Source organism: Phycodurus eques, chromosome 1 (genome assembly GCF_024500275.1).
Source record: "Phycodurus eques isolate BA_2022a chromosome 1, UOR_Pequ_1.1, whole genome shotgun sequence".
Classification (NCBI taxonomy): domain Eukaryota; kingdom Metazoa; phylum Chordata; class Actinopteri; order Syngnathiformes; family Syngnathidae; genus Phycodurus; species Phycodurus eques.
The window spans coordinates 4,722,722-4,739,529 of NC_084525.1; the positions used below are offsets into that span (position 1 = coordinate 4,722,722).

The 16,808-nt window shown below is 43.1% G+C and overlaps 1 protein-coding gene across 4 annotated transcripts in view; it reads right to left on the reverse strand.

The window, feature by feature from the left end:
• Window positions 1–6,439: 6,439 nt before the first annotated feature.
• The window catches only part of nphp4 (nephronophthisis 4), a 191,303-nt gene continuing 180,934 nt past the window's right edge, over window positions 6,440–16,808 (reverse strand). For 3 of the 4 annotated variants that reach the window (XM_061673501.1, XM_061673493.1, XM_061673484.1), the window contains 3 exons: window positions 14,251–14,430; window positions 13,617–13,757; window positions 6,440–6,770 (listed from right to left, as the gene is read on the reverse strand). In XM_061673501.1, the coding sequence (XP_061529485.1) occupies window positions 6,630–6,770; window positions 13,617–13,757; window positions 14,251–14,430 (462 nt within the window). In that variant the 3' untranslated portion in view covers window positions 6,440–6,629. Of the gene's footprint in view, window positions 6,771–13,616; window positions 13,758–14,250; window positions 14,431–16,808 lie in introns of those variants that run through there. The other variant, XR_009768367.1, reaches the window with a different exon arrangement.

A 16,808-nucleotide genomic window follows, 5' to 3' on the forward strand; every position in this document is an offset into this window, starting at 1 on the left:
ATTTTTCATCCTCTTTAATGCCTTTCTAACTTCCCCCTTACTAATCATTGCCACTTCGTGGTCCACCACACTTGCCTCTTGTACTCTCCCTTCTCTCTCATTTTCCTCATTCATCAACTCCTCGAAGTATTCTTTCCATCTAGCTAGCACACTGCTGGCACCAGTCAACATATTTCTATCTCTATCCTTAATCACCCTAACCTGATGCACATCCTTCCCATCTCTAGCCCTCTGTCTGACCAAGCTGTATAGATCATTTTCTCCTTCTTTAGTGTCCAACCTGGCATAGATGTCATCATATGCCTCTTCTTTGGCCTTTGCCACCTCTACCTTTGCCCAATGTCGCATCTCAATGTATTAATTTCGCCTCTACTCTCGGTGTCCCACTTCTTCTTAGCTAACCTTTTTCCTTGTATGATTTCCTGTACTGTGAGGTTCCGCCACCAAGTCTCCTCTCCTTTCCTGCCAGAAGATACACCAAGTACTCTCCTGCCTCCCTCTCTGATCGCCTTGGCTGCAGCGGTCCAGTCTTCTGGAAGCTCTTCTGTCCACCAAGAGCCCGTCTCACCTCTTCCTGAAAAGCTGTACAACACCCGCCCTGTCTCAGCTTCCACCACATGGTTCCCTGCTCTGCCTTTGTCTTCCTAATCTTCCTCCCCACCACCAGAGTCATTTTACACACCACCATCCTACGCTGTCTAGCCACACTCTCCCCTACCACGACCTTACAGTCGGTAACCTCCTTCAGTTTACATCGTCTGCACAAGATGTAATCCACCTGCGTGCTTCTACCTGGGCTCAGGTAGGTCACCCTATGTTCCTGCCTCTTCTGGAAAAAAGTGTTCACTACAGCCTTTTGCATCCTTTTTGCAAAGTCTACCACCATCTGTCCCTCCAAGTTCCTTTCCTGGATGCCGTACTTACCCATGACTTCTTCATCAACCCTATTTCCTTCACCAACATGTCCAATACAATTTGCACCAATCACGACTCTCTCGCTGTCTGGGATGCTCAGATCTACTTTGACTAGCTCCTTCCAGAATTTCTCTTTCATCTCTAGGTCACATCCTACCTGTGGGGCATAGCCACTAATCACATTATACATAACACCCTCAATTTCAAGTTTCAGCCTCATCACTCGATCTGATACTCTTTTCACCTCCAACACATTCTTAGCCAACTATTCTTTTAAAATAACCCCAAATCCATTTCTCTTCCCTTCTACACCATGGTAAAATAATTTAAACCCTGCCCCTAAACTTCTCGCCTCACTGCCTTTCCACCTGGTCTCCTGGAGACACAATATATCAACCGTTCTCCTAATCATTATGTCAGCCAACTCCGAGTTTCGACCCGCAGTAGCTGAATTTCCAACGGCGCCCTGCAGGTTGACGGCACCGGTGGCGGACCTTGTTAACCCGGGCCACGACCAATCCAGTATAGAATTCTTTGGATGAACGCTCATATTTGTTTGGCAAAGTTTTAAGCTGGATGCCCTTCCTGATGCAACCCTCTGCATTTATCCGGGCTTGGGACCAGCCTACAGTTTGCACTGGCTTGTGCCCCCATAGGGCTGCATTCTTTGTCACGTCTCACTGCTCTGTATTAAATTAATGTTTAAAAAAACAGCGCCATGGGGATGTCTTGCCTGTCAATGCGAGCGCAAATAGCAGCGGGGAACTGGCTGGGCACAACAATGCTGTTGTCACACCTCTGTTGTGGAATTACATCCAAAACATACACGAGGGGTGGCATGAGGGCAACGTTTTGGTTGTGTAAACAAGAAGCATGATGGTGGTGACAAGAGGAGGATTAATGTCAATATGTGTGTAATCCGTCCGTAAACAGCACGTTGCTACCAATTTTTGTTTTTCTTAAAAATACTTTGCATATGCTCAGCCTTTTTAAATGATGTAAACAGAGCGATTTATTGCAGTAATACACACCAACAGCCAACTTAAGTGTATGAGGAGGAGGGCTGGTTGCACATGGACAGGTATTCATTTATAAAGCTTTTCCATACCGACGGGGGGGCGAGCTCATTAGACACGCGCCCACACACAGTCACCATACTGTGATGCTCCTCAATCATTTTGTGTCTGTTGTTTTGTTGCACCTGCTTGGATGGGAGCTGGAAGTCATCAGGGAGGTGAAGTGTGGTTTTGCTCCACATGAGGGCAATAAGAGGCACCAGTCTAGTCAGGCTCGCCTTTGCACTGCTTGACAGGAGCCCTGCACTAACAAGGTGAGCTGACAGTTGGAGGGAATGGAGGGTGGGTGATATAAGATGCCGGTTGGGGGTTGATGTTACACGGGGGGTCTGCACACCTACCCCTCCATGAAGCCAACAGTGACTAGAACTGCAGCACTTATAAGGTGTTATAAGGTGCCCTGGACCTTGCAGAGAGAGCGAGCAACCATGCTGTTGCAACTGAGGATTGTATTTTGGGCCAGGCAATTACTCTGGTTTTGACAACAAAAAAACACTACTGGAAGAGAGAATAGCACCCCATTTATCACCAGAGATGCACTTGCCTGGCTTACAGGGGGCTGGGTATCGTTTACATTATCTGGTGGGAAGAATGGGGGGAAACACAGCATATAGCGTTCTCAATATCAGGCTTTAGTTTCTGTACTGCTTGGTATTAGGTGGAAACTAGCGCTACTAGTGGGAAGTAGTTGTCTTTCCATGCTTGCATTGGCTTTCTCTGGGTACTCAGGTAGTCAGCACAATAATGGTTGGATGGATGGATGGTGCTCACGCTGTCAAAGTTAAAGCATTAACTCACGAGTAATCACAATTTTTTTTATCATTAATCATGTATTAAAACTCAGATCAATCACACAATTAATTTTGACCGCATATGCTCCTTTACCTTAGATGCAGATGGATATTTGAAACACGATGCACGTTGCTATAAAGTCAGTGATCAGGTCAATGCTTATGCCAGTGCAAAGTGACGAGACACCGACTGGTGGGCTCGGTGGCAAATTTTGATTCAAAAGTCACCCCGAAATGGCTTTCGAAAAAGGTAAATTGCGTATAGTGCAGCGCTGAACTCTCTATTCATCGACGCACACCAAGTTTAAAATAATGGTATCCCAAAGCGAAATGTGGTACTATGTGTGGTATATTTGGTGCCTGTGATTAATTTCAATCAAAATTAAAAGATTGACAGCCCATACACACACACACACACACACACAGTGGGTACCGAAAGTATTCAGACCCCCTTAAATTTTATTCTTTGTTATATTGCAGCCATTTGATAAAATCATTTAAGTTCATTTTTTCCCACATTAATGTACACACAGCACCCGATATTGACAGAAAAAAAAATGGAATTGTTTAAATGTTTGCAGATTTATTAAAAAACAAAAAGCTGAAATATCACACAGCCATAAGTATTCAGGCCCTTTGCTCAGTATTTAGTAGAAGCACCCTTTTGAGCTAATACAGCCGTGAGTCTTTCTGGGAATGATGCAATACGTTTTTCACACCTGGATTTGGGGATCCGCTGCCATTCCTCCTTGCAGATCCTCTCCAGTTCTGTCAGTTTGGATGGTGAACATTGGTGGGTAGCCATCTTCGAGTCTCAATTGGGTTTCAGTCAGGGCTTTGGCTAGTCCATTCAAAAACAGTCACGGAGTTGTTCTGAAGCCACTCCTTCGGGAATTTTAGCTGTGTGCTTAGGGTCATTGTCTTTTTTGAAGGTGAACCTTCGGCCCAGTCTGAGGTTCTGAGCACTCTGGAGAAGGTTTTCGTCCTTGATATCCCTGTACCTGGGCGCATTCATCTTTTCTTCGACTGCATCCAGTCTCCCTGTACCTGCAGCTGAAAAACACCCCACAGCATGATGCTGCCACCACCATGCTTCACTGTCGGGACTGTATTGGACAGGTGATGAGCAGTGCCTGGTTTTCTCCACACATGCCACTTAGAGTTAAAGCCAACAATTTCTATCTTGGTCTCATCGCACCAGATAATCTTATTTCTCACCATCTTGGAGTCCTTCAGGTGTTTATTTTAGCAAACTCCATGCAAGCTTTCATGTGTCTTGGACTGAGGAGAGGCTTCCGTTGGGCCACTCTGCCATAAAGCCCCTACTGGTGGAGGGCTACAGTGACGGTTGACTTTCTAGAACTTTCTCCCATCTCCCGACTGCATCTCTGGAGCTCAGCCACAGTGATCTTTGGGTTCTTCTTTACCTCTCTCACCAAGGCTCTACTCCCCCAATTGCTCAGTTTGGCCGGACGGCCAGCTGTAGGAAGGGTTCTGGTCATTTCAAACGTCTTCCATTTAAGGATTATGTAGGCCACTGTGCTCTTAGGAACCTTAAGTGCAGCCCAAAAATTTTTTAACCTTGGCCAGATCTGTGCCTTGCCACAATTCTGTCTCTGAGCTCTTCAGGCAGTTCCTTTGACCTCATGATTCTCATTTGCTCTGACATGCACTGTGACCTGTGAGGTCTTATATAGACAGGGGTGTGGCTTTCCTAATCAAGTCCAATCAGTATAATCAAACACAGCTGGACTCCAATGAAGGTGTAGAACCACCTCAAGGATGATCAGAAGAACTAGACAGCACCAGAGTTGAATATATGAGTGTCACAGCAAAGGGTCTTGGCTCTTGGACAACTCTTCCTATTATTCTTTGTACTCCTCTGTCAGAAATCTTGTGAGAAGCACCTGATCGAGGCAAATTTCTGGTGGTATGATTGACTTTCCACTTACATATTATGGCCCCAACCGCGCTCACTGGAACATTCAGAAGCTTCGATATCCACCTGTAACCAATGCCATCGTTATGTTTTGCAACAATTACTTTGCGATGGTCTTGAGACAGCTCTTTTCTCTTCCCCATTGTGAGATGTGTCTTGAGTCACACCTTAGCAATGAGACCTTTTTGTAGGCCATCAATTAGGACTGAACCAGCTGATATTCATTTGCACTGACAAGGGGCTAAATTGCTGTTTGATGATTGATAGATTTTAGGTGTTGTCTTGGCTTTCCATGCCTTTTTTTCCCTGTGTTATTTCACATTATTACACACAACTTAATTTCTGATTTTATTAGTTCTTTCTTCGTATGTATGAATAATTTGGGTTGTTCCCAGCATCTGGTGAAAAATCCATGTCAATGGCACCTTTGCAAATATATTTTGTGAGAAAAATGGCGACGAGTTAAATACTTACTTCTGCCGTTGTGTGTGATCCTCTCAGACCTCATGTTCACCTCGTAAAATACCGGTGGCAGAACGTTTAAGAAAGGCATTTTTGTGCTTGAGGTACATTTATAAAGTCTGAATGCATTTTATCATCAATCATTATTGTAATGTGACAAATAAAAAGCCATATGGTTTTGTGCTTGTTAACATTCAGTCTAATGTTGTGCAATGTTAAAATAAACAACATTAATAGATATTGTCTCAATAAATCTCCAGGTGCATCCTCCACCTAAGACGAATGTGGACGTCACCCCAATTAGATGCCCCTTTGGTGAAAAAAACCCAACAACAACAACTTGTACCTGTAATTACCTTGACTTTGACAGATAAGCCCATGCAATCACAATCAGCCAACCCGAGCACATAAACAGTCACTCAGGTGTAAAGTGTGGAGGCGTCCTGTCCGGCCTCCCTTGAGTCAGCATTTCCTTTATTCGAGTCCTACTATGTTGGTTTTATATTCCGGTTTGACTTGACCTGATTTATTGCAACATATTTTAGTTAAGTATCACTATTTATTTGTGGAATATGATTAACGACTCTAATGTTAAACACCGTACACCTCATAGACCTCTGGTACTCTGTTCATAAAGCTTTGATACTGTGTGGATGCAGCATGCAATCATACACTGGAAAGGAAACTGTGAACATTTTGCTTTGGACCACATATTAGAGAAGGTAAAAATGGAGTGTACCCGACTGAGCTGTTATCTTCATTTTATTAGCCTTCGCCTCTGCGCTCAAAGCTTAGTTTGCTGCCTGCATTCTAATAAGGGAGAAAGCGAGACAGGAGGGGGTGGAGGGAATTGTGTAACAAGCTGTTATGTAACACAATGTGCACGCCGTTCTCTGTGGAAGACACACAAGCAAGAGGGAAGGGAAAATTGTTCTCCTCGCTTCAAAACATCATACCCCCATTATGGCAGCGCGTCTAATAACGGCATGATGAGGATAAGTTGTTCAGGAGGTGGGGGGGGGCACGGACCCCTGGCTTGCGTGAGATTAAAACCTGCCCATAAAGTGGCATTGAAGAGGTTTTGCCGGGTAATTAAAGTCGATAAAATGTTATTGCTTTCACCCCCAGTGCACTTCCTGATGGTTGGGGATGAACTGTCATGGACATTGGCTGGACACCTCAAACGAGGAAAAATGCTCAGCCGGGGACAAAGACAGTGCAGCTAAGATGATTAAGTTGTGTTTGTCAGGGTTTGATTTATTTCTGGAAAGCTTGTTCGATCAGAACAAAAATAAATGTCACTCTTGTACATTTAAACAGAACATTATAGGCCACCTTTAAATATACAATTCAAAAAAACACACACTTATAGACTGTTTATTAATCAAGTACAAAATGATATATTTTAGGTAGAAAAATTCAAGCACACATATCACAGCCACTGATTCATGAGTAAGTGACCTTCACAAAGAACGTCTCCTCAGTCTTCTCCTCCAGGTTGTTCACGTAGACCAGGATCTCCACCGAGCCTGGACTCAGGCTGGGTGCAAAGCGCAGTCCGATGGTGTAACTCTCGCCCCCGTCAAGCTGACCAGCAGACACAACAAACAATGCGCTGTTGAAATTGTCTTTCTCAAGGGGAAATCATACCTACAGTTCTCTCCCTCTACATGCAAGTTACCCACAATTGTTGTCAGTATGTGGCTCGTGATGGGTTTTAAGACATGTTTAAGATGTGTTTATCATTCAGGTGGATTCCCGAATAATCTGCAACAAGAAAGATTTTGCACCCTTTCTCAATGAGGCAATGGCTGTTATGACAGAGGAAAATCGAGGAAAAAACACCACGAGGAGAGAGCTGACAAGTACCGACACCAGTAAACTAGAACAACTCCCTCTAAATAAATGAGTCAGTTTGGGGAAGGCCATTTTGTGGTCCAGCATGGTCCACAAAGGCATGTTTGGATGACCTTTCACCTCATTTTTCTCATCAAACACAATGAACTTGAACAGAATTCGTCTCATCCAGAATCAGGCATGTTCTGCTGGATGAATAACACAAACTCATCAACATCGGATTGCAAATCTTCCCAGAAGAGTGGAAGCTGCAAAGGGACTAACGGCACTTTTCTTCCATTTTCACCATCTGTAGATACAGTGCTGTTAAAAGGTATTTGCCCCATCCTAAAATTCTTATTGTTATGCATGCAGTTTAATGTTTAGGAGCATCAAACAAATGTAAACATCAGACAAAGATACATTTATTTTTTAAACTTTTCAAAGCTACCTGGCCCTGGGTGAAAAGGTAAATTGCCTTCTAAACCTGATAATTGGTTGGGCCACCCTCAGCAGCGACAACTGAAATAAAGCGTTTTCTATGACTGGCAATGAGCCTTTCACATCTCTCTGGAGATATTTTGGCCTTGCAGAAGGAAGAGCAATACCGGAGGGTGTTTCAGCATGAATTAACTTTTTAAGGTCATGCCACAGTATTTCTATCGGATTCGAGTCCTACATTTGACCGAGCTACTCCAAAACCAATTGACGCTCGTCAATCTATAGTATTCTCCCAAAATTCTTGGGAATCCTTCACATGATTTGTTTCGCCAAAGTAAGACGAGCCTTTATGTTCTTTTTGATCACCAGTGATTTTTGCCTTGGAACTCTCCCATGGATGCCATTTCTGCCCAGTCTCTTCCTTATTGTTGTGTCATGAACACTAACCTTAACTGAGGCAAGGGAGGCCTGCAGTTCTTTAGATGTTGTCCTGGGTTCCTTTGTGACCTCCTGGATGAGCCGTCGCTGTGCTCTCGTGGTAATTTGTGCAGGCTGGACACCCCTGGGAAGGTTCACCACCGTTCCATGTTTTTTCCCCCATTTAAGGATAATGGCTCTCACTGTGGTTCGCTGGAACCCTAAAGCTTTAGAAATGGCTTTGAAAATCTTTCCAGACTGATAGCTGTGAATCACTCGATTTCTCATCTGTTCTTTGGATCATGGCATTTGTGGGAGCTTTATGATTGACTTGATTTTGTCAGACAGGTTCTATGAAGTGATTTCTTGATTGAACAGGTCTGGAGGTGATCAGGCTTGGATGTAGTCCAAAAAAAGGTGATTAGCGACAGTTAATTCATGATTTAACAAGGGAGCAATTACTTTTTCACACACGACCAAACTGCATTTAATGTTTACTTGGGTTATCTTTGCCTGATATTTAAACGTCTTTTATAATCTATAACTAGAACAACAATGCAAAAAAGATAAGAGTTTGAGAAGGGGGGAAATACATTTTGACGGCACTGTAGGTGTAATGACCGCACAGACCAATACCATTGTCGATATAAGGTACCTTTTAAGAGCAATCACACCTAAAAGCAGAAAACTGTGTACAGCTACAACCTATGACAACAGTGACTCAACCATACTAAAAATCAGTCACTCATAGTTGAAAGATAGTGAGTTTTAAATTGTAGAACAGTTTCCTCAGCTATGTTATGTCAGTTTGCCTATATACTGTATATCTATCTACAAGGTAACTATAATGCTGATAGGATTGGTTTAGAATAGGACTGGTGGAATTGTCACAAACACAAATGTTCTTCGCAGAGGATAAAGAATATACGACTGAATACTGTTCTACTGTCTGTCTACATGTATTGCTGTACCATTTGTGTTCAAATATCGGTTGCTTAAAGATGCTACTTGTTAGCCCGTTTCCCATGATGTGTTAGCATCTGTCTAGCAGTCCTTTACGGCAAAGTAATGTGGTTGCTCTTTAATGTTTAGTGTGACAAAACATTAAACAAGACAAAACTGTGCAATCACTGTACTTTGGGATACGCCAAAAGTGACACCTTCTGGACTGTTGCATGTGTGCCTTTATGGGGCGTAGTGAGTGACGTCAGAAACATGGACTGTGTTTAGTATAAGTGTGAACGTCTGGGCGTGGGTTTTGGCCTACTTTAGTTCCTAGCAAGTGTTTTCATTTTGGATGAGTGTCTTTAGACCATTTGTCACTAGTTGATCCACTACAAAACAAGTGACCACTGCAGCTTGAATATGAGCCTTTAAAAAAAATACTGGCTGGTAGTGGTGTCAAACCACCATGAGTGACATTGCAGAGACGAAATCTTGCATAAAGGAAAGATTTATTCCTCCTCTGAGGCAATAAATACAAGACGCCGGCCCAAGAGAAGCGTGCTGTACTCCTGATATTTAAGTATGAGGAGCAGAAATAGAAAGTGCAGTTGAGAGGAAGGACACAGTTATGCACTGATACTCCCTCAGACACACTGGAGAGATTCTCCTAGCTGAGTGTACAACGCGGGTCCACACTCTACTCAAATCGTAATATACGTGCTTGTGGGAGGCGCACATTGGAGGGCCGAGCAGCACTTTCTCACAGCTGGCTGGAGATGACCAGCAGCTCTTACATTCTGACCTGTCAAATGGTCGCCTCACAACAGCGACTGGCTGCCTTTCTCTCCAAGGCTACATGTGGTAGTGTGTTTGTGGGTGGGTGGAGTTGTTACCATGCCAAAAGCTGGTACACCTTGTCTCACTAAAGTACTAAATCTGAAATAAAGGCAGGAGGGAATGTTTCCCCCCTGCATTTCTATGGATGTTTATCACCAACATAACTCAGAAACTATTTAACTGCTTTTCGGGATGGCTGTAGCATTAGAAAGAAAATATACAGTTTTGGTGTGAATCAAAAAAAAGCAGTGAAGTTGCACAAACGTTAGGATTTAATTGACTTTCAAAACATTTCCCATTGAGGTGGTTGTATTTAGAAGAATTTTCTACAGAACATACCAGTCTAATATTAATCTGTTAAAAATTATTTTTAAAAACTTCCGATACCCCGATTGTTCAGACCAGTTTTTCAACGAAAGAAGACACCATCATATTTAATAGTGTGATATTATATATATATATATATATATATATATATATATACACACACATAAAAGTTGGGAGTGCCCTCTCTCGGACAGCAATGAGTTCCTGCTACAAGTGTAGGAATTCAAGTATCTTGATGTCTTGTTCTCTAATGAGGGAAGAATGGAGCAGGAGAGAGACCGACAGGCAGATTGGTGCGTCATCTGCAGTGACGCGGACTCAGTATCGGTCTTTCATGGTGTGTAAGGAGCTGAGCTCAAAGGCAAAGCTCTCAATTTACCGCTCACCTACGGTCACAATCTGTGCGTCGTCACCGAAAGAACAAGATCGCGGTCAAAATGAGTTTCCTCCGCAGGGTGTGTGGTCTCTCCCTTAGTGATAGGGTGAGAAGCTCGGTCATCTGGGAGCAAGGTTATTCTAGTTATTTCAAATGGATAAAATAAACAAAATAAATGTTTGTGCCATGTCGCATTGGCTACAATGTAAACTCGCTGTGCATCTAAATTATATAGCTACACTGTGAAGCCTTAAATTGAGATTTTAGGTCTAAAAGAAAGCATGCACTGATAAGAAGAGGAGGAAGCCGTGGGTGATTTGTGGATGTAAACAACTTCCGAGAAAGCTGCAACCGTGTTTTCGCCATGCATTTGACACATTTGATCAATCATGCCTAAAAAGAGCCTACAGGTGCTTCAGGTTATTAAAAAAAAAAAAAAAAAAAAAAAAAGTCAAAAGCCAAATATTATGGCCACAAATCTTCCTCAGCCAAAGTGTAGATGCCCCCGGGAAGTGAATGCAAAGCCCCCTAAATGACTAAAAGCAGGAGTTTCCCCTTACTCTTTTTAATGTAGCAGCCATGTAAGTATATATCCATCCATCCATTTTCTGAGCCGCTTCTCCTCACTAGGGTCGCGGGCGTGCTGGAGCCTATCCCAGCTGTCATCGGGCAGGAGGCGGGCTACACCCTGCACTGGTTGCCAGCCAATCGCAGGGCACATAGAAACAAACAACCATTGGCACTCACAGTCATGCCTACGGGCAATTTAGAGTCTCCAATTAATGCATATTTTTTGGGATGTGGGAGGAAACCGGAGTGCCCGAAGAAAACCCACCCAGGCACAGGGAGAACATGCAAACTCCACACAAGCGGGGCCGGGGATTGAACCCGGGTCCTCAGAACTGTGAGGCTGACGCTCTAACCAGTCGTCCGCCGTGCCGCCTGTAAGTATATATTGTTTTCAAAATCTAAACAAATTGCCGATTGACCAATGTCCTGCAGTCAAGTATGTTCGGCATTAAATGTTGCATTTGAATTTCCTCTAAAGGCAAAGTTAAATGTCATGTTTGCTATGTTAGCTATGATAGTTATGGACTCTGCAATGATATGCATGAGATATGCATGTTTTGTTTTTACCTTTCAGTAACTCCTGTGCCCAATTTATCGACTCTCCAGCCATGTAATTTCCCGTCATTGTTACATTCATTCTTCTTCCCAGTAATTCAATCAATCCTGTTCTATTCGGTATTATAGCGTGTGACAGCTAAACGGGTCTGTTTAGAGAATTTATGTCCCCCAAAAGCTTATCAGTATTGATCTCTGCTGTGCTTTCCCTCTTGAAATGTGTTTCATTATTACAAGTCATATGAAAAAGGAAGTAAAGTGTCCCCGGAATTGCTAAACGCTGCTGGCAGGCTTAGTACTTTATTAGACACCTGGAGTGTTGCTAACAATATGGAATAAAACAAAGGGCCCACCTCCCTCCCTCAGGCTAATTGATGCATTGTGGTCAGGGACACAATTTTGCCTTCATAGTTTATGTAGAAAAAGACTCCCATTGCATCTCACTGGTTTTCGTGTTCATAGGTTTTGTCATTTGTTTTCCCCTTTTATCACATCTCATCAAAAGAGCCGCAATAACGGCTCCTGTACTTGTGTGTGACTCAAATAAGCTTTTATTCACTTTCGTTCATAGTGAGAGAGTAATTATTTGTTAACTTGCTTTTTCTGGAGGCTCGACATGAGGAACAAGAGGAAAGCTGTCATATACCAGAAGATTGCTTTTGAGAAATACTACGTAACTAGGTGTTCAGTAAATTAATTTTACTGTGCCGTGCCATGACTTACATATTGGCCCCCTTCTCTTTTTTGCATAGTTTCCCCACTTTAATGTTTAAGATGATAAAAAAAATTTATATCAGACAAAGTTAACCCGAGTAAACATAAAATTAAGTTTTTAAATTGTGATTTTATTTTTTCAGAAATTATACTATTCAAAGCTACCTGGCCTTCCGTGGAAAAGTCATTGCCCCCTTGTTAAATCCTGAATTAATGTGACTCAACAGATTTTTGGGTTAATTTTCACTGACCACACCAAGCCTGATTACCTCCAGACTTGTTCAATCAGGAAAGAACTTTAGCTAGAATTTGTCTGATCAAGTCAGCCAAACGATCAAAAAAGCTCCAACAAAATGCCACGATCCAAAGAAATTCAAGAAGAGATGAGAAATAAAATAATTGACTGGGAAGACTTTCAACACCATTTCTAAAGCTTTAGGACTCCAGCAAACCACAGTGACAGCCATAATCCAAAAACGGAGCAAAAAGAGAACAGTGGTGAACCTTCCCTGGTGTGGTCGGCCTACAAAAATGACCCTAAGAACACAGCGACGACTCATCCAAGAGGTCACAAAGGAACCCAGGACAAGCATCTAAAGAACTGCAGGCCTCCCTTGCCTCAGTTTAGGTCAGTATCCCTGACTCAACCATAAGGAAGAGAATGGGCTAAAATGGCATCCATGACAGAGTTCCAAGGCAAAAACCACTGCTGACCAAAAAGCACATAAAGGCTCGTCTTACCTTTGCAAAAAACAAAAACAAACAAGACAACTTTTGGGAGAATATTCTACGGACGGATAAGAGGTAAGTTGAACCTTTTGGAAGGTGTGTGTCTCGTTACATCCGGTGTAAATGTAACAGCATTTCAGAAAAAGAACATCATACCAGCAGTCAAACATCAAAAATGGTGGTGGGAATGTGATGGTCTGTGGCTGATTTGTTCCTTCACGACCTGGACGACTTGCTGTGATTGATGAAACCATGAATTCGCCTCTTTACCAGAAAATCCTTAAGGAAAATGTTCGACTATCAGTTGGTGACCTCAGGCTGGCCAACAGTTGGTGGCGTCAATCAAGACAATGATCCAAAACACACCAGCAAGTCAACTTCTGAATGGCTGAAGGAAAATAAATGAAGGTTTTGGAGTAGCCTAGCCAAAGTTCGGACTTGAATCCTATTGAAATGATGTGGCATGGCTTGTAAAGGGCCGTTCAAGCTTGAAAAGCCAACATTGTTGCAGAATTAAAACAATTCTACAAGGAAGAATGGGTTATTTTTACAGGAAAGTGCAAAAGATTGCGTTCAACCTTACACGGTCCCTGTCAATATACATTTTGAAACATTTTATCTGACATAAAACAGTTTTTTTTATGCCCTTGTGGATTATTTAAACTAGATTTCCCGCCTCATCTCACCTGGAATTTATCCTCTTTGAATTGGAGCAAATCCGGATGGTCAGAGCGAAGTAGGAAGGTGCGGCTGCTGGTGTAAGGGTTGACGTAGGTGATTTTTTTGGAGCTTCCGCGACCACTAACTGGGACACACACTTCAAATGCCTGCACACACACACACACACACACACATTCACAAGCAAATTTTACATGGCAAATTAATAGAACAGTCCCAGTAAACTACCTTCCTATGTAGAAACCCAGATAACCATAATCAGTATGTAAACAAAACCCTTCTACAACATCTTCTGTACTATTTCATTTCATCATATTCTGTAATAAGCAATGTTTGCCTTGAGTTCTGTGTTGCCGGGATATATGAATATTTAAAAGTACTGGTACAGAGTGTTTAAAATGCCTTCAGACTAGACGCAAACTAGTGTGAACATTGTGTAAACTTGAGAGCTAACAGAAGAGCTACATAATCCAAACTGAAAGAAGCACATTGTGTCAGCCACTCAGAACGGAAACCAGCCCACAGCTGCCGAGGTCAAAATGTTTACTTGATGAAAGCATCTGTCCTTTTATGATGAAAATGAACAACATACGGCGGCGACTTGTTTAAGTGTCTGGAAGAAGGCTACTTTAATCTACTCACCTTCGACAGCACAGGTCGGTGGACATTGAGGCACAGTAGCCAAGCGGTGACTAACTGCCGCTGCTCCACGTCCACTGCATTCACATACAGGAAGCGAGTGCCAACCCGCCATGGCTGCGCCTTCAGCTGGAGCTCTTGCACTCCTGCGGGGGGCAACATGAAAACACCTCCAGGGTTGACCTGCGGAGAAGGGATAAGAAGAATGAAGAAGGTACTTGTTACTTTTCAAAGGTATTGCGCAATACTCAATAGAAATTAGCAGACAAAAAACAGAGGGATTATTTAAGATATGCAACATTAAATGGATTACAGTGAACCCCTGCATCGTCGCAATTCAGCATTCGCAAATTTAAATTTTTGTGAATTTACTTGAGGAACCTTTGTTGAAAAACTCCCCCAAAGTTTTGTGCATCTTGATGCCACGGAACTATGTTGAAGTGAGTTGATAAGCTTCATTTAGACAAAACTAGTGCTTTGCCACCACATCAGTTACTCAAGGATTTTTGTTATTCGCTATCCCCCCATGAATAATTAATACTAATAATTAATACATTGATATTATTAAAAGCTGTACTTATTTATTTATGCTTTTTTTCTTAATTTTATAATAAAAACATCAAATTAAAAGCCCAAAGAGAGAGAGCAGAACTATACATTTTTCAACTACAAAATCTTCTTTTCCTTTGGGCTTGTCCCTTTAGGGGTCGCCACAGCGCGTCATCCTTTTCCATGTCAGCCTATCTCCTGCATCCTCCTCTCGAACACCAACTGCCATCATGTCTTCCCTCACGACATCCATCCACCTTCTCTTTGGTCTTCCTCAAGCTCTCTTGCCTGGCAGCTCCATCCTCATCATCCTTCTGCCAATATAATCACTATTTCTCCTCTGGACGTGTCCAAACCATCCAAGTCTGCTCTCTCTAACTTTGTCTCCAAAACATCGAACCTCGGCTGTCCCTCTGATGAGCTCATTTCTAATTTTATCCAACCCGGTCACTCCGAGATCGAACCTCAACATCTTCATTTCCGCCGCCTCCAGCGCTGCTTCCTGTTGTCTCTTCAGTGCCACTGTCTCTAATCCGTACATCATGGCTGGTCTCACCACTGTTTTATAAATTTTGCCCTTCATCCGAGCAGAGAGTCTTCTGTCACATAACACACCTGACACCTTCCTCCACCCGTTCCAACCTGCTTGCACCCGTTTCTTCACTTCCTTACCACATTCACCATAGCTCTGGACGGTTGACTCCAAGTATTTAAAGTCCTGCACCTTTGCTATCACTTCTCCCTGTAGCCTCATTCTTCCCCCACCACCCCTCTCATTCATGCACATATATTCTGTTTTACTTCGGCTAATCTTCATTCCTCTGCTTTCCAGTGCATGCCTCCATCTTTCTAACTGTTCCTCCACCTGCTCCCTGCTTTCACTGCAGATCACAATGTCATCTGCAAACATCATGGTCCACGGGGATTCCAGTCTGACCTCATCTGTCAGCCTATCGATCACCACTGCAAACAGGAAGGGGCTCAGGGCTGATCCCTGATGCAGTCCCACGTCCACCTTAAATTCGTCTGTCACACCTACAGCACAACTCACCACTGTTCTGCTGCCCTCGTACATGACCTGTATTATTCTAACATACGTCTCTGTCACTCCAGACGTCTGCATGCAGTACCACAAGGCAAACAAAGCATCTGCGGTACTCTTTCTAGGCATGAAACCATACTGTTGCTCGCAAATACTCACTTCTGTCCTGAGTCTCGCCTCCACAACTCTTTCCCATAACTTCATTGTGTGGCTCAACTTTATTCCTCTATAGTTCCCACAGCTCTGCACATCACCCTTGTTCTTAAAAATGGGCACCAGCACACTTTTCCTCCATTCCTCAGGGATCTTCTCACGCGCTAGAATTCTATTGAACAAGCTGGTCAAAAATTCCACAGGCACCTCTCCTAGATGCTTCCATACCTCCACAGGAATGTCATCAGGACCAACTGCCTTTCCATTTTCCATCCGCTTTAATGCCTTTCTAACTCCCCCCTTACTAATCATTGCCACTTCCTGGTCCACCACACTTGCCTCTTCTACCCTTCCTGCTCTCTCATTTTCCTCCTTCAACTCAAAGTATTCTTTCCATCTGTCCAGCACACTACTGGCACCAGTCAACACATTTGCATCTCTATCCTTAATCACCCTAACGTGCTGCACATCCTTCCCATCTCCCGCCCTCTGTCTGGCCAACCTGTAGAGACAGGGCTGCATTTTTCAACTGCAAAATCAATAAGTGAAAAGCTACGATTGAGATGAAGATGTAGCTGGATCCATAATTTCTTTTGGTCCATCCATCCATTTTCGGCAGCTTATCCTGTTCAGGGTCACAAGTGAGTTAAAAGATATCCGATCTGACTTTTCGCGAGAGACGGAATACACCCTGGACTGGTTGGCCGTCAATCACAGGACGCACTAAGAACCATTAACTCTCATATTCAAGACCCATGTACAATTTGGAGTCTCAATTTTGTCAGCACACACATAGCGGTGGTAAAACTTGGTTAAT